At 44.5% G+C, this 21,596-nt stretch overlaps 1 protein-coding gene across 3 annotated transcripts in view; it reads right to left on the bottom strand.

The window, feature by feature from the left end:
• USP10 (ubiquitin specific peptidase 10) overlaps positions 1 to 19,425 on the bottom strand; it is a 64,770-nt gene extending 45,345 nt beyond the window's left edge. For all 3 annotated transcript variants that reach the window (XM_081274055.1, XM_081274057.1, XM_081274056.1), the window contains exon 1: positions 19,033 to 19,425. In XM_081274055.1, coding sequence (XP_081130181.1) covers positions 19,033 to 19,272 — 240 coding nt within the window. In that variant the 5' untranslated portion in view covers positions 19,273 to 19,425. The remainder of the gene's footprint in view (positions 1 to 19,032) is intronic.
• Between the last annotated feature and the right edge of the window lie 2,171 nt (positions 19,426 to 21,596).

Below are 21,596 nucleotides of genomic sequence, written 5' to 3'. Positions count from 1 at the left end.
ATGCAATATCTGCCCCCGGCTGGATCCAGAGTCACAGGTAGGCACCATGAGGGACAAGGATCTGGACCACAGCATGGTAGCCCACCCGGTAGCCCACCCTGTATCCGTGTGAGCTTACATGGTGGGAGTCGCAGCCTGTGGTGACGTGGGAGAAAAATCTCTCCTTAGGAAAGTCACTCAGGCATTTAGGAATAAAGGAGTTCTGAGAAAATTTTGTCTAATTAAGTGTGTCTGATTCTGAGTCTGTGGTCTGGATACCTTGTGTGTCTCTGAGGGGGAATTCAAGCACCCAAAATAATTCAACAAATGGAGTTAAGTCGTAAGTGGATCTGGGTAAAGGAGAATCTGAGCCCTCTTTGTACAATTTTTCTTCTGGCAACTTTTGTAAAGTTGAAATTATTTCCAAATAATAAGCTTTAAAGAGAAAAATCTAAAGCTGAAAAACATATTTACTCCTCTCCTTATCTGAATGGGAATGTTTTCCTTTCTGTGGAGGATTAATAAATTTAAAGTCTGTTAAATAAAGGGAAAGATCTATACATCTTTGGATAAAATAAAGATGTGCCTGACTTCACAGGATTCATACTCTAGTGAGGAAGGAAATGCCACTGGTCACATGAATTAATTACAATTAATTTAGCAAGTGAGACTAAAAAGTAGGAACAAGTCCATTCTTTCCTTTGTTTCCAAAATCCAGTGCAGGACCTAGGACACACAAAGGGTTGCTTTAAGGACAAAACAAAGCAGTACCTGAAGGCCCTGGTAAGCCACACGTGCTACAGAACGTCTGCACTGCTGTCCCTAATTCTGACCTTCCAACCGCTCCACCAAGGCTGTAAGGTAAATGCTGGGAAGCTGCCTCAGTCTTGAGGACCCCCACCAAAGTTGGCAGTACATCGGAGTCAAAAAGCTGAACAAGAATGCAGCTTGTGAAGGGCGGGGGCTGTGGCTCAGTGGTACAGCGCTTGCCTAGCATGTGGAGGCGCTGGGTTCAATTCTCAGCACTGCATATAAATAAATTAATAAAATAACGATCCATCAATATCTTAAAAAATACATTAAAAAAAGAGAGAGAGAGAGAGAGACTTACTAAGCATTCCTCTTGCATGTGCTGTGGCGTCCAGAGTCCAGTTGACTGTGCAGTGAGGCATCAGCCACCCACATTCGTCTTTTGCAGAAGGACCATGTGTGTCCACCCCATCCCGGACTTTCAAAATTTATATTATTCACATGTATTTATTTTCTGCCCCTTTTAGAGAGGACATGAAAAAAATAAATATCTCAGGAAAGAGAGGGCAAGCCCACAACACAGATGGGAAGGAGACACAGATGGGATGGGACCTCACTGAAACACAGGCCCCTGGCTTGGTCACTCTTGGTTTTTGTCTTTGGATTAAACTGGGGGCTACCTCAGCTATCAGAGGGCCCTGGGAAGGGGCTGGGCAAAGCTGGATACATCAGTGTCTGTGCCAATGGAAAAACAAAGACATTAGGCTCAGAAATAAATTCCTCAACCTCAGCCCAAAAGACGGGGAGAAGGAAACAGGTTTATCACCACCTGCACACCCATAGCTTTTCTACCCAGACTAAAGGGAGCCACAGGAAACCACTTTGAGGACAAAAACTGAGGGTGACTGGAGAGCCCTACACTAGGGGGCGCCAGAGCACAGCATTCTGAGTTCTTAAACTTCCAAATGCTTCACCTCTCTAGCAATTCAAAAGCAAGTATACGTAGGCTGCCCCTAAATTAATATTCTTTGCCTTCAAAAAGGACAATGGCAATAGATCAGGCTTTCCAGGAGATAATCGTAATTTCTTGTATTGGCACCATTCTTTTTTTTTTTTTTAATATTTCTATTTTTTAATTTTCGGCGGATACAACATCTTTGTATTTGGTGCTGAGGATCAAACCCGGGCGGCATGGATGCCAGGCGAGCATGCTACAGCTTGAGCCACATCCCCAGCCAGCCCACTGGCACCATTCTTAACAGTTTCCAAGCTGGAAGACCATCACAAAGGCTCCAGAACAGTCTCCCATTTACAGATGCAAAGCTAAGCCAGGCAGCGTCCACCAGCATGACCAAGTCACACCAACACAGGAGAAACTGAGAAATGGGGCTTCTCCTCCCTCATTTCCTTATTCCAGTAAGTAAACATTAAGAAGAAACAACTTTTCTGAGTGATGAAAACCTGGATTTCACCTATAAAATGCCGGACTTCACGACCTTGCAGTTCTACAAGAATCTCCTGGATTTGACAAGGATTAAGGAACATGGGTTTGGAAATGTCATCAGGCTAATACATGTGATGACCTGATGAACCCTGAAAACATAAAGCTGAGAGAAAGAAACCAGATTAACTAAAGGTCACAAATTCTAAGTCTCCATTCATTTTAAGTGTCCCGAACAGACAAATCCAATCCAAGCCGACTTCGTACAAAGCTAAGGGATAGGGGCAACGAGCAATAAGCACAACAGATCGGAGGCTTCTTGTGGGGTAATGAAATAATCTAAAATTGACTGTAGTGATATTGCATAACTTGAGAATATACTGAAAGCCACTAAAAGGCACACTGACTTAAATGGGTGAACAGCGGGGCATGTGAATATCTCAAAGCAGAAAAAAAAGCAGTCAATGTTTGCTTCAAAAGGAAAAATTATTGATCACAACAGTGCAGGATGGATGCTGACTGAAATCTATGAACAATCACATGGTGCTTTCAACTTTGGAAAGTGATGTGGTTGGTTCTGCGGGTGTCTGAAGACAGTCAATGCAAAGCAGCAACTTCACTAACAATATTTACTGAGCAGCAACTATCCACACTGACCTGTGTGGGATTGTGAGAGTAAGAAGGGCTCAAGACACTGACAGTTTTGTTACAGGGCAAGTGAACCTCCATTTGCAGTGAGTGTGACAGATGCAAAAACAGACAAAGGACAGGAAGGCAGAGAAAGTCCTGTTCCTCCACTGAATGCACTGCAGCTGCCTGGCTGCCACTGAATTTTGCTTTACTTTTCCCTAGGACACAGAGTCCTGAAAAGAAGGGAACAAAGCAGACAACCCATGTTACAAAGCCACTCTCAGAGACAGCATCTCTCCTTCTTAGGACTCAAAGTACAGCCATTTGGTGGCTAGTTTCATTTGTTTGTGCATTTTATTTTGACCACTAAAGTCCTATCACAAAGTAGTCCTCTCATAGCAGGATGTCGTAGTGCTTGCCTGTAATCCCCGTGACTCAGGAGGCTGAGGCAAGAGGATTACAAGTTTACAAGTTCAAAGCCAGCCTCAGCAACTTAGCAAGGCCCTCAGCAATTTAGGGAGACACTGTCTAAAAATAAAAAATAGAAAGGGCTGTAGATGTAATTCAGTGGTTAAACGCCCCTGGGTTAAATCCCTAGTACCAAAACAAAGCAGAACACACACACACACACACACACACACACACACACACACACACAGAGTAGTCCTCTCACCTGACATAACATTCTCAAAATATGTACTTGGCTACATATTCTCTCAGTTCTTTCATGAAGACACTGAATTAAAATCTGTTTCCAAGTAGGACTCACTTAACAAAAATCCGCTTTTTAACAATTTTCCTGTCCTGTCTACAATAGAGATAAATTGCACAGTGGCAGTTAAATTTTAACTGTTTTGCTAGCACTAAACAGCAGGAAAATATAGAGCCCTCATTACGTAAGAATTTGGTATGCAGAATCTCCATCACAGACAGCAGATGATAAACTAGGAAGTCAATCAGTAAATACTACCTGGGAGAGAGCCCCAGTGGAAGTTTAAGATCCCTCAAGTTTCATATCCACTATAACCACCTTAGCGCCAGTCTTAAGAAGAAACAGAAATGGAAAAGACACAGAAGACCAACTAAAAAGAAACTGTAGCAGAAATAGTTCTGTCTTTGCTGGGGCCCATGCTAAAGGAGGGTAATAAGCTCACTAGCTGCCTGGACAGGGGTGGGGACTCACAGCAAGGAGGCAGGAAGGAACAGTTTTAGGCAATGGAAATATTCTTGATGTTGGCTGTGGTGGTGTGAAAATGGGTACATTTATTATATCAAATTATTCTTCAGTAAGGTTGATTCTCTTAAAAACTGCTGAACAGGAAAGATGGCTGAGGCAGCTGTCATAACTAGGAAAACGGCTCCTGAAGCACAGGGCAGGCTTTTCACTTATAAGACAGAATTCTCAAGAGCTACGTAAGCACTCACTCACCAGAACTGTAAGATTTCACATCCCTTGGTCCACAGACCCGCAGGCCAGCATCCATCTAAAATGCGCTGCATGCGTTTTCTTTCTTTCTTTTTTTTTTAAAGAAAGAGTGAGAGAGAGAGAGAATTTTAATATTTATTTTTTAGTATTTGGCGTTTTCATTCTGTTGTTCCGAGGCAGCAGCCCGGCACCTTTCCTAAGCCTCTGTCCCAGCATCACCTGGTCACCTGAGATTCCTCCTGGCTGCTCTCAGGCTTTCCTACCACCAAAACTCTCCAACCATGTCCTCAATTCCTCACTACACACACAGACAACTACTGCCAAAAACACTGAAGCAAAACTATCCTGTTTCACTAAACAAAGTGCTACACAGGCAGAAACTTGTAAGCGCCATCTGTGCTACGGGGTTTTTCACTAAATGAAACATGCTGGAACCAAACCAATAAAAGCTTGGCTACTGAAGGCCGCCTGCCAGGAAAGAAGGCACACCACTAACCCAGAGCTTCATTTTAGAGGAAGTCTGTGAAGAAAAAGGTGTGACCACAAACTCTTCTAATATGCTAGCTTTGGACAATCTCATCTGCCCAATGACAAGGGCCACTAGAAGGTGGGTCCTTGCCCTGCTTCTCCTTTCAATTTTGGAAAGAAGTCCACATAGAATTTGCCTTTTAATGAGTTGCTTCAGTTGTTAATGAGAAGCCAGTTTCATAAGACAGGCAGGTCAAAGAAATACAAAGCTGCAAAGTCACCATCTGCTGAGCATAAAGGGTTCTGAGAAAAAGGGTTCTGAGAGCGGAGACTAGCCCAGCTCCCAAGGAAGAAGTCCATTAGTGACTTCAACTCAACTCTCACCTCACAAGCTGTTAAAAAAAAAATGTCCTCCCAAGGTTTTAATTATGCAGATACAGTGTACTAGCCGAAATTATAATAGTTTGCACTCCATTCTTTAATTATATATTTAAGTTCACTGTTAAGATTTAAAATCTTTTGGTAGAAAAATTTAACTTGAGACTTCAAAAAATCTTCCTGAGGGCAAATATGTGGTACTCTGGATTTGAACACCTTGAAGAGAGGGATTTTCATCCAAGCAGCTCACCAAGTCCCAGAGGTGCTCACCTGGGAGGTTGAGGTGGGTGGTAAACCCAGAGGACAAAGGCCAAACAAGCGCTCTCAACCCTGAACCCAGGCTATACTGTAATCAGAACGTCCACAGGCCACACCTGAGCAACTCTGGGGTCAGTTAATTGGGGTAGTGTCCTGGCCTCATTCCAGCATTTTAAATGCTCCCTGCTGATTCTGCCCAATGCCTCCAACTCTGATTTTAAGTTGGGTGACCATTTATCATCCAAATCAAAGGTACATTTCAGAATGAAAGGATCACTACTAGCTCCACTAGGACAATGGGTGTAAACCAGAACACATGGTTCTCCTGGTGGCAGAGTGTACACAGAATCTTAACTAGCCTAGGGCAACAGCTGTCCTGCCTCCCATCCAGCCTCATCTCCCTGGGCACCTGAGACCCAGTTAGTCTACATTCACTCACTCATTGCCTTCGCACCTCACACAGGCAGCTCTTGCCTCCTCCGCAGCTCTAATGAACTCCCACTTGCCCTTCAAACTCAACACAGGCACTAACTCCTCAGCACGGATTCCTGAGCCCCTTTATAAAAGCACTGTTCACATCTTGTGCTAACCATGATCTACCTCTGTGATCCCATGTCTTCCAGTTCTGGATCTTGTACAAGGCCTTAAGCACAAGACTTAGAATCTAATAAAGATCTACTGACTGAATGATGAAGAAAAAGACCTGAGGTTCAGAGAAACCAATTCTGCCCTAGATCCTTTGAACAATGCAAAGGCCAGAATCAGAATCTGTGCTGCCCACAAGGCACAGACACATGAACAATTAAACCACAGCAAAATTCAAGGGACTGTAAGATACAGTAAGGTAGCATTATGCTTGGTACAGTTAAGAATTAAAAATGTGCCAGGCACAGTGGTGCACACCTGTAATCCCAGTGGCTCGGGAGGTTCACAAGTTCAAAGCCAGTCTCAGCAAAAGTGAGGCACTAAGCAACTCAGTGAGACCCTGTCTCGAAATAAAATACAAATAGGACTGGGGATGTGGCTCAGTGGTTAAGTGCCCCTGATTTCGATCCCTAGTACCCCTCCCCCACAAAAAAATACTGAAGGACTGGGGATGTGGCTCAGTGACAGAGTGCTTGCCTAGAGTGGACAAGGCTCTGGGTTCCAACCCAGCACTAATGAAGAAAGAAAGAAAGGGCTGGGATTGTGGCTCAGCGGTAGAACGCTTGCCTTGCACAGGCGGGACCCGGGTTCGATCCTCAGCACCACATAAAAATAAAGGCATTGTGTTTTGTCCACCTACACCTAAAAAATAAATATTAAAATAAACAAGAAAGAAAGAAAGAAAGAAAAAGAAAGAAAGAAAGAAAGGAAGGAAGGAAGGAAGGAAGGAAGGAAGGAAGGAAGGGAGGGAGGGAGGGAGGGAGAGAATACTGGAGGAAAACAGTCTAACGGAAGAATATTCACAATGCGAGAAGTGGAGGAAGACACTCCACTAAACCGCACATGGAGCACAGCCCACTGCTTCACAACAGGAAAGGCAGCGCCAGCACTCAGGGAAGGAAGCTGCCCACCCCTGCCATGGCCACTGGCAACCTGACCTACTCTGCCCTCACGCAGCCATCCCTTGCTCCTCAAAAGCATCTCTGTAAGAGTGCCTGCCTCTAGGCTCACCTGTCGCCTCTGAAATGCATGTGGCCACCACAGTGCTTTCTCAATAGGGATCCTGACTGGTCCAGGAAAAGCCCATGCAGAACCTTCCGGGTGAAAAGCAGCCCAGACACCTTCCCAGACTCGCCTGCACCCTACATCCCATGCCACTGTGCAGGGCCTTCTCTTGGGCCCCACTGGCCTGGCCAGCTCCTCACACTGCAGAATTCAATTCCAGAGGCTCACGTTTGTGAACTCTCTTCCCAAAAAACCTTCTGAGTGATGGTGTCCCCCATAACTCTCCTGTGACAGCATTTCCTACTCTGGCTTAGAATAGCTGGTTATCTAAGCTCTTTTCCACTGGACTCTGCACTTCCAAATCACCCACTGTGACATAGCTTTTATTAATTAATTTATACATAAATATCTGCCAACGGCTGGGAGGTGGCTCGGGGGCATATTTGCCTAGCATGTGTGAGGCGCATTTGATCTCCAGCACCACAGAAACCAGTCAGTCAATAGACGTTCAATGAGCACTTGTCATGTTCTAGCCCCTGGGCACATAACACTGAATAAAGGGACACAATCCCTGCCCTCCTTCAACTTGCCTTCTGGGGAGACAGAAAACTACAAGCTCCACTAGGATATAGAACCGCAGCGTACCAGACGGGCACCAGGTGCTCGGGAAGGAAAGCAGGGCAAGACAGCAGGCAGGAGGCCGGGGCTTCCAAGGTGCCATCAACAGGCCTCCCTGAGGAGATGGCATGGGAGCAGACTCCTGGGAACAGGAGCTGTGGCACTGCTGAGGAGCACAGCTACAAGCAGAGGTCTCCTGCGGCAGCAACCTGCTCTCTCTCACTACTGTCCTCACAGTGCCTGATGTGAGGACAGCCGAGCTCAGCACAGAGCGAGGAATATGAGTGAAGCCATCAGCGGGGCTGTCCAAGGACAAGGTGTGGAAATAAAGAGAACCACCACCAACACAACCAGGCCTCTGACTGGGAAAAACAGCCTCTCGCGGGCCTCAGATCTGGGGCTGACTGCATTTGCTCTGACCAGGTCAGCAAAGTTCAGGGCCGTGTCACACTAACTGGAAGGGAGGAGCTCCTGATGCTGTATTTGTATTAGTACCACTTCAGATCTCAGGGCTACACTTGCTGAGAAACAAGGGAAGAATTTCACAAAATAACTTATATGTAATACACATGTGAGCTAGTTGGATTCAAGACACTGCACAAGAGTGGCACTTAAAACCCTAAAGGGGGCTTAAGGACCACTTCCACATTCTCAGTGAAATGACCATCAATCTGAACACTTCAGAAGGCAGCCAACTTTTTTAATCCGTTAAGTCCCAAGTTTCCAATTCTGTGAACATAAAAATTATTTCCAAGTTACCGTAAGTGGTATACTGGTTACCTGATTTAAGTTTTTATAGGTGTTTTACATCTGGGACACTGGGTTAATCAGCTCTCATCATTACGAAGGACTTCCCCAGAGGGCCGTTGTGTCTCCTGTAGTTGTGCAAGCTACACTCATCTTCACTCCTAAAACTAGAACCACAAGACAAACCCATACACTGTCCTCTTTGTTATTTCCTTCCACTGGTCCCTGTCCAGTTGCTCAGTCTGGGCAAACAACTTGAGTGTCCAAGTTGCTGGGCAGTGGGAGCACACAGGAGCCAGATCACACCAGACTCCAGAATGCTTCCCTGACCCCTGCCCAGATCTGTCAGGCAGGCGATGGCTCCCTTTGCTTGGTAGTGGCTCACCTGGCATACAACATCACCTCCACCAGGCAAGATTGCCCTTCCACACACTCAGCAAGGGGGTCACACAGGCCTCTGTAGGTGACCTGCCTCCCAGAGGAAAGGCAGCCCTGAGAGGATTGAAGTTCACAGGGCCCACAAAGACGGCTTTACACACAAAATACATGAGATGTGTTTCCATTTTCGTAAGAAGTGATCAACTAATTAATACAACTCAAGTCTGTTTCCATTAGATAAAAAGCCACTGCAAAGAAAAAGAACAGCAATGTACTTTACTTTCTTTTTTTTTTCCTTAATATTTATTTTTTAGTTTTCGGCAGACACAACATCTTTGTTGGTATGTGGTGCTGAGGATCGAACCCAGGCCACACGCATGCCAGGCGAGTGCGCTACCGCTTGAGCCACATCCCCAGCCCCGTACTTTACTTTCTGTTCACCTTAAAAAGAAGAAAGCATTTTGTCTGTTGTGGGATGGGAGGCCGACTCTTTCCAAACTCAGCTCTGGCAAATAGGTGGAGACGGAGTCATGGCCAGGATGATGCCACAGTGTCTAAGTCACATGCACTGAACCTCCAGTCCAACTGGAGACTGCTTTCTCAAGAGTTTTCTTTTTCTTTTCTTTTTTTTTTTTTAAAAAAAAGGTCAGCTCTTCCTCACTGACTAGAACTCTAGTCACAGATGAAAACGGAAGTTTATGTTCCTGGCACAAAGAGCAGAGATAGGAAGCAAAGTAGTACCAAGAGCAATTACTTGAAAAGACTAGAGACACAAAAATGCCCTCAAAGGGGAATGAAGGGAAGGGATGGCAATAGGAAAGACAGTGGAATGAACTGGACATCACTTTCCTGTGTTCACATATGAATACCTGACCAGGGTAGCTCAACATCATGTATAACCACAAGAATGGGAAGTTATACTCCATGTATGTATAATATGTCAAAATGCATTCTACTGTCATGTATGATTAAAAATTAAAAATTAAAAAAAATAATGCTCTTAGCTGACAAATCCTTGACCAGCAACGAGAACGTCCGTGGAACCAGGCTAATCATAGCCAGGATTCAGCAAGAACTGGAAGGCAGCTGCGATGAGCAGGACAGGGGCCGGGGCACTACTTCAAGGCAGGGGTGGAGGCCCCAGTGAGAGCACCTCTATAGCTTTGGGGACACATCTGTACTTACACTGAAGAAAAACAAATGTGCTTCTGCATCTAACCCTAACCCCCAACACAGGCCCAGGCAGCAAGCAGATGCTAGATAAATGTTTATTGAAAAGAAATCATCAGTCACTTAAGGAACTTCAAACAAAACAGAAATCTCACTGTGAAGACCCAACATGATGAATCATCAAAGGGGCAAAGTTCTGGGTTCCTCTGACTGATTCTGCTTAATTCCTCTCAGTGCTGAAATTGGATAATACCACTCTCAGAGTAGGACAAGCTGGGATTTTTGTTGTTGTTCACACATAACCTAGTCTCTGAGACAGCAAAATATCTGTCCAAAGTATGATTTATTCACTCCTATTCACAGGTGAAATGAAAAAAGCTGTGCACACACCCACACTGGGGTCTGGGACAGCGCCGGGACAGGGCCACCTGGGCAGGGGTTCGACACTGGTCTAGGGGCTGGTTCACAGGGATCAGCACTCAGGGTACCCGGAGGGCAATTCTGTCAGCAGAGGGTGCCCAAGGATCACAAATTACATGCAATTATTTCAAAATTTTTTAATTTGCTTCCAAAAGTATTAAAAGTAACATTTAAAGACCTTAACAGAAATAATCCCAGGAGAATCATAGGATATTATGCGTGACACCTTTCTTAATACTTTATTTGTAGAAATATAATCCGGAAAGAAATGTTTTTAAAGGTGTCCCTACCCCCTCAAAAATAAAGGGAATGCTATGCTTAAGTCACCTTCCCTAACTATTCTTCCCATTATCATTAAGGACATTCAAGGGCTACTCACCTTGCATCAATCTGCCTCAGAAGTCCCCAAAAGAAATGTCCTACTTCCCCGTCAAAGTTATGGTAGTTAAAATGCTTGCAGAGTAGATTCCCAGATCTGGAGAGCCGAGGAATCCAGCCCTAGACACTCATGAAGGATCCCTATCAGACCCCCACAGTTGTCCCACCTAGCAAGAGGAAGACCATGCCAGGACCCTTGCTGCCACCTCAGACCTGTGGTTTTCTAGACACCCACCTGCTCCAAGAGAACACTTAGTCCTCACCTCTCCTCTCCACACCCATCTCACCACTTCATTCTATGCATCATTTTAGCCACAAATTGGTCTTTGTTTCCCAGAGATGCCACAGGCTTTGAGACTGTTCCTCTGAATATTCTTCCCCCCATGCCCTTGTCCCCTGCTTCCTGCCTGAAAACTCTAGTTCAAATGTCACCCTGCTAGAAGAGACATCTCCCAGCCCTGACAGTCACACTCTCTTGCTTTTGCAATCCACCTTACCTTGACCTTCTCCTGGACCATGCCACTCCACCTCTACGCACCCGTAGTCAAAAGTCCAAGAACCTGGGCTGGGCTGGGCTGTGGCTCAGTGGTAGAGCCTTGCCTAGCACATGTGAGGCCCTGGGTTCGATCCTCAGCACCCCATTAAAAAGTTAATTAATAATAAAGGTATTGTGTCCATCTACTACTAAAAAAAAAATTTTTTTTAAAGTTCAAGAACCCTTCTAACTGATCTCCTTATGGCTACTGAGACCCCATGACAGCCTTCTGTATAAGGCAGAGTGTGATTCCAAACTGCAACCTGATTATGAAATTCCATGGCCAAATGTCTCATCTCCTCTTCCACATTTTCCTCAGGATAACGACAGTAAAGTCTAATAGTGGTTACAATCATGGACCTGCCAGCTCTGTACTGAGACACACAGGCTGAGCTCTCTGAAACATTCCAACCTCCCTCCAGGCACAGGGCCACCACACACGGTGTCATACTGTCTCTGCTGTAAACCTCAATTTCCCTGAAAACCCTCCTCAACTTTCCTGAGCTATGCCAACAGAATTTGTTCCCTTTCTTTGGGACATATTTTTTAAAAATATTTTTCCCCTTAGTTGTTGATAGATCTTTATTTTATTTATTTATACGTGGTGTTGAGAACTGAACCCAGCGCCTCACACATGCAAGGCAAGCGCTACTGTTGAGCCACAGTCCCAGACCTTTGGGACACCTTTTTGAGGTTGGTATGATACATGTGTTGCTGTGATTACCTGATTAGCAACTGTCCTCCTCACTGGACCATAAGCTCCATGTGAGAGATGAGGACTGGTTTTGCTCACTGGTAAAGCCTCAATGCCTGGTGTACGAGAACTACCCAGTAATTATTTTTTTTCTTTGTACTGGGGATCAAGCCCAGGAGCATTCTACTTCTGACCTACAGCCCCAACCTTTTTTATTTTTTAATTCTGAAAGACTCACTAAAGTTGCCCAGGGTAGCCTCAAAATTGTGATCCTTCTGCTCTAGCCTCCCAAGTAGCTAAGCATGAGCCACCTGGCCCAGTCTCACTACTATTCCATGGTTGAACAAAGCAACCAATAAGTGCATGTTCTTGATATGTGACACTGTTCACTTATCTATATGAACAGTGTAGTAGTTACAAGAACTACTAATCTAAAAATGGATCCAGCACAATTAGCCTGTTTCTCTCCCCAATGCTCTGTGAGCTTCTGAAGTCTAAGGGAGCTACCTTTTTGACGCTACACTCATGACATCCAGTCACCAAAAATCTTGAAAAGAACAATCATAAAAGATATAAAGTTCTCTTTATGTGGTTCTGAATAGAAGTGTCTAACAGCCTACAAATTAATTCCAGACAAAACAGGATGCTACCCCTGGAAGACCTAATTTTCTACTTTATCAATCAGAAACAGTTCAGTGTGGTTGTCTCTGGAGACACAGACCTGAGTTGGGAAGAGTTTCTCTCTCTCTCTCTCTCTCTCTCTCTCTCTCTCTCTCTTTTTGCCTCTGTTGCAGTACTGTAACTCCACAAAGTGAGGAGAAAAGATGACTCTAGAGACAGTGAAGAAAAACTCAGGTGAATTACCTACTTCTCTTCTATTCACAGACAGGTGACCCGCCAATCTCTCCATTCAAGGAAAGGATGGTACTCTGGGTACTCCATTGTGCAAAGGCAATGGGCCTACAAGAATCTGAATGAGAATCACCTCTTTTTGAATAAAAACCCAGAGCATGGCAGCTAAAATTAAGGGGCTGAATGTCTACCAAGAAAAAAACTTAAGTTGTTTGGACAACATTTTTATTCCTCAGAAATTTCCATAATCCTCTGTACATTGGATCTTGGAAAGCCACTTTAACCTCCAGAATATCTGCTTCCCTGGTGAAATCAAGTAAACAAGAAAAACCTCACTTGGGCAGGTGCCTTCAGTAATTATGAAAACAATGTCTGCTTCAAAAAGTTCAGTTCAGTGACTATCTGGGTAGAATAGACGGCATCATGGAACATGGAACAACACAATAACAACCACAAATGCCCCATAAGAGAAAAGCACAGAAGAGAAACATCAAGCTGGGGGCTAATGAGCAGAGAGGAGGATGACTTATATTTTTCACTTTAATGCTCTGTATTGTTGGCGTGGTTTAAAAATAACATATCTTTATTTTGTAATTAAAAATAAAAGCAGTAAGGACTTTTATCATAATATACTCTACACAAAATTAGTAACATATTAAACTTTTAAACACTTAAGCATTTGCTTCTTCATTCTACACATTTTCATTAAGGAACTCCTATGGGGGAAGTCACAATGTCAAATACAGGGCTCTTTACAGTCTCTTTAAGATAAGCAATTGGCAAAGTAGAAAAAACACAGGATATTGAAGTCCAAAGACCTGCTTTTAAGTACCTGACAATTCACTTATCAGCCCCATGTGACCTCCAGTCATAACCTTTAGGTCTTCACTCATCTGTAAATGGTGATAATAATACAAATAGAGTTGCTATAAGGATTGCTTTAAACTAGACAGTTCATACTGTGCGGCATTCTTCAAATGCTGATACTGCAAACTTTGGTGTCTTACTTTAAATATGTTCTTCCTGTCCAAAGATCAGATCTACCTAAAAGGACTATTTCAGGTCTTAAATAAATATATATGGTCTTGACAACCATCTAAAGAAAATTATTACCTAAAATATCAAGAGAAGCCATAGATTAAAAATTTCTTCATCTTCTTCTCAATTCTGCTTTGAAAAAAAGTCCTTTAAAAAAATTTTTTTTTAAATATATCAAGCAGGACAACTTCAAAGCCAGCCTCGGCAACTTAGCAAGGCTCTAAGTAACTCAGTGAGATCTGTCTCTAAATAAAATACAAAAAAGGGCTGGGGATGTGGCTCAGTGGTTAAGTGCCCTTGGGTTTTAATCCCTGGTACAAAAAATACACACACACACACACACACACACACACACACACACACAATCTTAAGAGATGGGCTGGGGGGTTAGGCTCAGTGGTAGAGGGCTTTCCTAGCATGTGCAAGGTCCCGAGTTTAAAAAAAAAAAAAGGTATTTTATATATACACACACACACACACACACTCTCACACACACACACACACAAACAGACATATACACACACATACAAGGAAAAGTTTTTTTACAACACTGGTGGGAATCTCCAAAAACTCCAGAATTAAACTTTTATTTCCAAACTCTTTACTATTTACCCCAAAGCTTCAGCCTGACCTTGCAAAAGGGGAAAGGTTGATACCTTCTGAAAGAACAGAAAGAGTATGTTTTTAATGATATAATGATATATGTCTCACCAGAGACACTGCTTCACTATTCTTTTCAGTTACAAAATGTCTAACATAGGAGAAATGGGACGGGAAAGGGATGCTAGAAAGCTCTTGCAGTTATTTAAATAACCAATAAATTCACAAGTTAATGGTCCTGGCTAAATTTAAACAAATGTAATAAAATTAAAAAACATTGCTTATATCCATGGCAAAGGACACTATCATGTTTATGTGAGAATTAAACAATGCAGATTGTCAACTCCTGAGGTAAAGCATAACTTTCTGCATAGAATTATACATTAAATGCTCCTAGTTCTACTTGACAAGGTCTGTGCTTGCAAAATGTAATTTAGACCAAAATTTGGCTTTATTCTATGTGTTTTGTTTTGTTTCTCAGTGCAGGGATTGAACCCAGAGCCTCACACATGCCAAGCAAGCACTCTACCACTAAGCTACATCCCCTAACCTATTCCATGCATTTTAAAACAAAAATGACTATTTCTGACATGCACTCACAATGGAAAATTTCTATTTTGGTGGTTGCAAAGCTGCCCTTACCGCATCTCACCCAGACAGCAAACCTCCTCTGAGGACCTAGTGGGATAAGCTACTTACAGGGCAGTTCCATTCTCACCCTATCCAAGGCACCCACAATATCAGGTCTAGAATGTGACACTCTATTTTGTACAGTTTTGTTTTCCTTTTTCTGTTTTGGGGGTTGAACCCAGGGCTCAGCACCCTACCCAAGCCCTCTACCACTAAGCTACATTCCTAACCTGCATTTTGTGCAGTTTTAATGCCATTGGGGGGGGGGCAGCATTCAGTATCTTACAGCAGGGCATACCTAATACATCTAACAGTATTCAATTAACATTTACACAGACCTATTTTTTTTCTACAATAGCTCCAGGGAGACTGTAAGTGACTGTAAGTTTAGAGCTGTCAATAAATTTTTTGATACTTTTTAAACCTTTGCCAGAAAAAAAAAAAAAAAAAAACACCAACATGTACCAATGTACCAATACAGAGATGAAAAGGAGCATTTCTTCATAAGGACAAAGAGAATACCAAACACTACCACTATCAGAGGAGAGAAAGAGGTGTGCACTGAGGCAGCAAAATATTAAAACCAGAGACCACAGGCACAAGCACAGCACCTGCCTTCCTATGAGGAGATTCTTTCATTTAATGCACTGATTGTGGGACTCTTGAATCATGGAATGTGGACTTCATGGCCCTTGAGCTGATATTAGAAAAATAAATGGAGAATTGATCTGAAGAATGACAATCAATAAGGCTGCAGACACAAGCCCAGAAGGTAGGGGCCTGAGGGTCTTAAGAACAGCCACCATTCTTGTGCAGGTGCTGCCTTTAAGGGGGAAAACTCCAGGAACACAGGCTTGAATTCTCCTGGACATTACCCTTCTCTCCCAGTCCTAACCCACACTCCTACCGCAACACCTCACCTGCCCTTTTCCCAGGAAGGAGCAACTGGGCCTGGAAAGGTACCAAGGCAAGGCCTAATGGAGAGGTAGCTTCTGGTTTCCCAGGTCTTCAATGAAAATGGATCACATTCAAGGAGATTTTTCTAATAAGTCAGAAAATAACTAGGTCATGAAAGTCTACATAAACTATACATTTTCTGGTCGTTGAAACAAATACTATGAACATACTCTACAAGTTCCCTCTATGTTCTTACACTAGTTCTTAACCCAGCCTGGACTAACAGAAACAGTAATAGAAAAACCTTTTGGGAGATCACTTCAACAGACAGGAAAACTGCAGTCCAAGCACATGCAAGTCTTTAGAAATGGACTTCTACACTGCTGAAGTGGCACTAAGTGACAAATAACAGTAATCCAATGGCCCAAAGCCAGCACATTCCACTGCAAACAGATTTGTCTGTTTTGTGTGACAGTAATTCTTTTTTTTTTTTTTTCAGAGGAGAAATTAGAAGTTTATTAAAGGACAGCAGAAAAGACTTCTCCCGGAGGAAGAAGGGGACCCAAGAGGTGGAATCCCGACAGTAATTCTTGCATGTGTGGCAGTAAGCAGCAATAACGGCCTGATTTCAAATTTGAAAGCAGGCTCTTCCTATTATTTTTCATTCTTTGCTGTGGTATCAAAGACAAGTGTCCTGAGTACCACCTTTAATGTGCCACTTGAAAACTCTGATCTATTAAAAGATGTACTAAAAAAAAAAAAAAAAGAAAGAAAAGAATAAAAATAACCTTATGTAACTAATTTGTGTGGAGATGATACAATGTTTCTCCATTATTTGAATACTCTAAGCACAGCAAAAAGTAAACATGCCACTTAGGTCTGGCATTAAATAACAAATCATCAAACTTTGGAATCCTTTTCTTCTTAAGCTTTCCTATGTGAAGGACAGAAACTGGGTGAGGAAGCTTTATTGTGAAGACTTCACTATTCATTACTTTGATGGCTACAACAATTTTTTCAAACACAAGACAGAACAAGTAGCTTTAAAATAATTAAATCATTTCATCAGTTCACTTGAGACAACAAATACAAATTAGAAATGTACTTACATTTCAAATGTCAAAGTTCATCACTTGTATTTGTTAAAATGATGAAAGATACTGGCATCTGAAATGCTTATGAGTTTCTCACCACTGTACTTCAATCTAGGGAACAAGGTTCAACCAATTCTTTACAATACTATGGAAGAAGGCTATAATCTATATGAAAAGTTTAAATTCGAACCTAACAAGTCAATTTTCAAATGGGACCTTAACCTTTAGCTTCTGGATGTTACTTCCAACAGTAAATAAGTAGTCTGCATATAATGGCACTTAACACATGGAAAGCAACCAATATTCCTGAATTAATGAATTAACAACCATTAAGACTGAAAGACCTTGAAGATAGCAGGTGACCAAATAAAACAAACTTCTTCAAATGTTCAGAACAACTCAAGCAGGATCCAATAATTAAGTCCTATCATATATGATTCTAATATTATTTCTATTACTATTATTTCAAAAATAAAATTGTGCAAAATCAAACTACTGCTTTTGCTCCCTTTTCTGTGAAAGACATTCAAAGAATTTAAGTCACGGTTTGAAAGAATAAATACAAAATGTTGCTAATATTCATATTTAGCTAATATTTGCCAATCCAATGTGTTAAAGATGTGTGCAGGCAATATGGTCATATAAAAACTCAAATACTGAGACAATGAACACAAATGAAAATACAATTAGGCTTACATTTTACCACTATTAACTTAGATTTCAATTTTGCATTGTGATTGGTGCTTATTAAAGTGAATTATGCCTGAACACCAGTTCATAAAGAAGTATTATACCTGTTCATACTAATCTTAATAATAAGCTATTTAATCAGTAGTTAAGCTGAGCAAAAGGCAAAAATCAAGTTCTTAAGAAACTATTTGAATAACACAATTTGTAAAATTATTCAACTATTAAGCAGCTTTCTGGTGCAAGAAACTACACTAAGCACTTACAAAAGTAAATGTAAAAGTGTGCATAAGTTAAATGGGGGACATTCTGATGCAAACTAAGGTAACTAACACAAATTTAAAATCGCAGTTTCCTACAGTACCTATTTTAAAAGTAGATTTGCGAGTTTTTAATCCCACAATATGCATCAATCAGAAGTTATTAAAACCATTGTTTAAAAGAGGTCTAATCAGGTCTTCATCTGCCCAGAGACTACAAAAACCAATCAATTGCTTAAGAGTTATGATTTTACTCGCCGCCAGTTCTCCAAATAGCTACTTTATTTCCCAAATTTCATTAAAAAAGCACACCGAGATGACATAAAATGTGCAACAATTTCTAAGGATTAGACGTCAACAAAACAGGGGCCTAAGGCAAGCCTGACAAGTAACGACCCAAGCTGACTTTTAGCCTGAATAACTGCAATTTGGGGGAAGGGAGAAAAATAGAGTGGGGAAGAGAGAGAACTCGACTCATGCACGCACATCTCCCCAACAGCAAGGCCCTTTAGACTCTCTCCCCGCTCCGGATTACACTCAACGGCCCCAGAGCTGGAGCTTCTGCTCTGACAGGGTGCGTTAGTGTCAGCCTGGCTGGGGTGCATCTGTGCAAAAGATGTCAGCCAGAGGCAAGTGCAAATGCGGTCCCCGCGACTTGAGTCGGCTTCTTTGCAGCAGAACCTCCGGATGCTGCGCAGCGGCTCGGGTCTGGAAGCCGGAGCAGGCGCAGCCCGCGTGGCGGAGCCGCTGGAGGCTGGATGCGGGCTCGGGGCGCGGGGGGCCAGGGGCGCGGCGACCGGCGCGGGCAGGCGCTTCGTGCCGGCTCGACCGCGGCCCGCAAGCACGCGGAGGCCCGCCCCGCCCGGACGCCAGCCCGCGGCGCCCGCGCCCGGCGCCAGTCCCGCGGCCCGGGGGCGGCCGGGCACAGAGGGGCGCGGCGCGGGGCCTAGGCCGGCAGCGTGCCCGCACCGCTCCCACCGCGCCCGCCCGCCGCGGGGCTGTCCCCCCAACTGCCCGGGACACGGCCTTCCGTCCGGGGGCACAACCAAGCTACCTGTGGGTTGTGAAGGGCCATGGCGGCCCGTTTCAATGGGACTCGGCGCTGCTCCGGCGCCTCACGCCGCGTCCCCCGCCGCCGCCATCTTCTCGCCGCACGTCCACGCTCGCAGCGGCCGTCGCGCCTGCGCACTGCCGGGCCGGGGGCGGGGCGGGGCGCGGGGCGCCTGCGCGCCCCCGGGGGGCGTGTCCCGCTCTCAGCGCACCACCCGCGGAGCTCACCGCCCGCACCGCCCATCGCCCGCCCTAGCCTGGACCCGGGCGCGACCGCCTAGAGTCGCGTGGAGACTGGGGGGCGAAAGCCCGGCGGCTTGGGGTCGGGGGGTCGCCTGCCGGGCCCCGGGAGCTCGCGCCTCCCCGCCTTCCGGCGGGGCCTCGGAGTGGTCGCCGCAGGTGCCTGCAGCCCCCTGGCTCGTGGACACCCCTTTCCTCCCATTTATTCCCTCTCGTTCGAGCGCGCTGCAGCGCTGGGCCTGAGTCCAGCGCGTGGCGGTGGCCGCGCCCCCGGGCTCCTCGCCCTGGGGAGCAGGCGCCCCGCGGCCGGCCGCAGCCAGGGCTGTGTGACCCGGACTAGGCGCTGGGCTTTCCTCAGCCCTGGTGTCCTCTCCCGTGGTGCGGTCGGATCAACGCCTTGCTCACGAGGTCCGAGAGCCCAGCGGCCCAGCGAGCTCCTGGGAAGACAGGGTTGTCGTGCATCACCACGACAGGTTTCCTGTCAGCCGGTGTCTGCAGATGCCAGCAAGACCCAGCCCACGTTCCTGTAGCAGCGAGCCGGGAAGGGGATACCAAAGGGGAAGGGAAAGATTGTTCGGAAATAAAGCTTGTTTTTTAAGCTTGTTTCACTATATATTTTCTGCCAATTGGAGAACTTTGAACATGGATTGCGTATAGATGATTAGTGAATTATTGGTGATTTTCAGAGTGTAAAAATGATACTGTGCATCATGGAGAGAATATCCTCATTGTTAGAAGATGCATCCCGAAGAAGTTAGGGGTGAACATGAAGAAGTTAGGGGTGAATATTAAAGCCTGCAAACTTTTTTTTTTAGAGAATTTTTAATATTTATTTTTTAGTTCTCGGCGGACACAACATCTTTGTTGGTATGTGGTGCTGAGGATCCAATCCCGGCCGCACGCTTGCCAGGCGAGCGTGCTACCGCTTGAGCCACATCCCCAGCCACAGTGCAAACTTTTTTTAATGGATCAACATCAAGAGAGGGAGGAGGCCCATGGCACACAGCTGTAATCTCAGTGGCTTGGGAGGCTGAGACAGGAGACTTCGGAGTTCAAAGCCAGCCTCAGCAACTTAGTGAGGCCCTCAAAATTAAAAAAATAAATAATAAAAATTTAAAGGGCTGGGGGTGTGGTTTAATGATTAGGCACCCATGGGTTCAATCCTTGGTACCAAAAAAAAAAAAAAATCTGTATCATCCAGATGCATAGAGACAGAAAAAAAATGTGGCAAATGTTAATAATTGTCAAAACTGAGTTATGCTATATTTCAACTTTTCTGTGTTTGAAAATTTTGATAACAAAAAGATGGGGAAGACACCACATGAAACTTTCCTGCACATGGAGAGCCCTCCTGTGAGGACTAGGAAAGCCTACTGGTGATTTACAGTAGGCATACAATTGTGTGATTTTTATCATAATGTTGAGCAAAAAATACAATTTTTTTTAAAGAGAGAGTGAGAGAGGAAGGAGAGAGAGAGAGAGATTTTTTAATATTTATTTTTTAGTTCTCGGCGGACACAACATCTTTGTTGGTATGTGGTGCTGAGGATCGAACCCGGGCCGCACGCATGCCAGATGAGCGCGCTACCGCTGAGCCACATCCCCAGCCCAAAAATTACAATTTTAATAAGTGAGTCTCAGTCTTCACTTTCAAATAATTCACAGAGATGTTAACACATGGCTTTAAAACAAGGAGATAAATGGGAAAACCCTGTTGGCCCAGGTACTTGCCATGAGTGTAGGGTCAGTGGAGGAACTTCAGGATTCCCACTGGCTGTGTGAACTATGGCAAGCTGCCTAACCTTTCTGTGAAGGTCTTGCCTGATGAGATGTGGTAGACAGAATAAGACCCTCGAGACACCCTAAAGATATCCACATCCCAACCTTGGGTGCCTGGGACTTGAGGCCTTCCATGGTAGAAGGGAGGCTGCCAGGGTGATTACATTCAGAACCTTGAGATGAGAGCACACCCTGGATTATCCAGGGGTGTCCCCTGGCATCACGGAGGTTCTTACAGGGAAGCAGGAGAAAGGGGGTCAGAAGACAAGGAGGTGCCGCAGAAGCAGCTGGAGAGAGGGAGGGGTTCCAGAGGCTGCTGAGGCTGACTCTGAGGTGGGAGACGAAGGGAACCAAGGAGTGCAGGTGCCTCTGAAAGCTGGGAAGGGCAAGAAACGTCCCTCCAGAGTCTGCAGAAGGAGCACAGGGCTCTCTGCCTGCGCCTCTATCTAGCCCAGTGAGTCTTCTAACCTGAAGAACTGTAAAGCAAGCCTTCAGTGTGATCATTTGTTACAGCAGCAACAAATGCAGGATAATTCCGCTGCCTCTTAG

The sequence above is a fragment of the Spermophilus citellus genome (genome assembly GCF_964194105.1).
Source record: "Spermophilus citellus genome assembly, chromosome: 18".
NCBI classification, from domain to species: domain Eukaryota; kingdom Metazoa; phylum Chordata; class Mammalia; order Rodentia; family Sciuridae; genus Spermophilus; species Spermophilus citellus.
The sequence above is the reverse complement of the archived record's forward strand: the minus strand, read 5'-3'. Positions and strand labels throughout refer to the sequence as shown.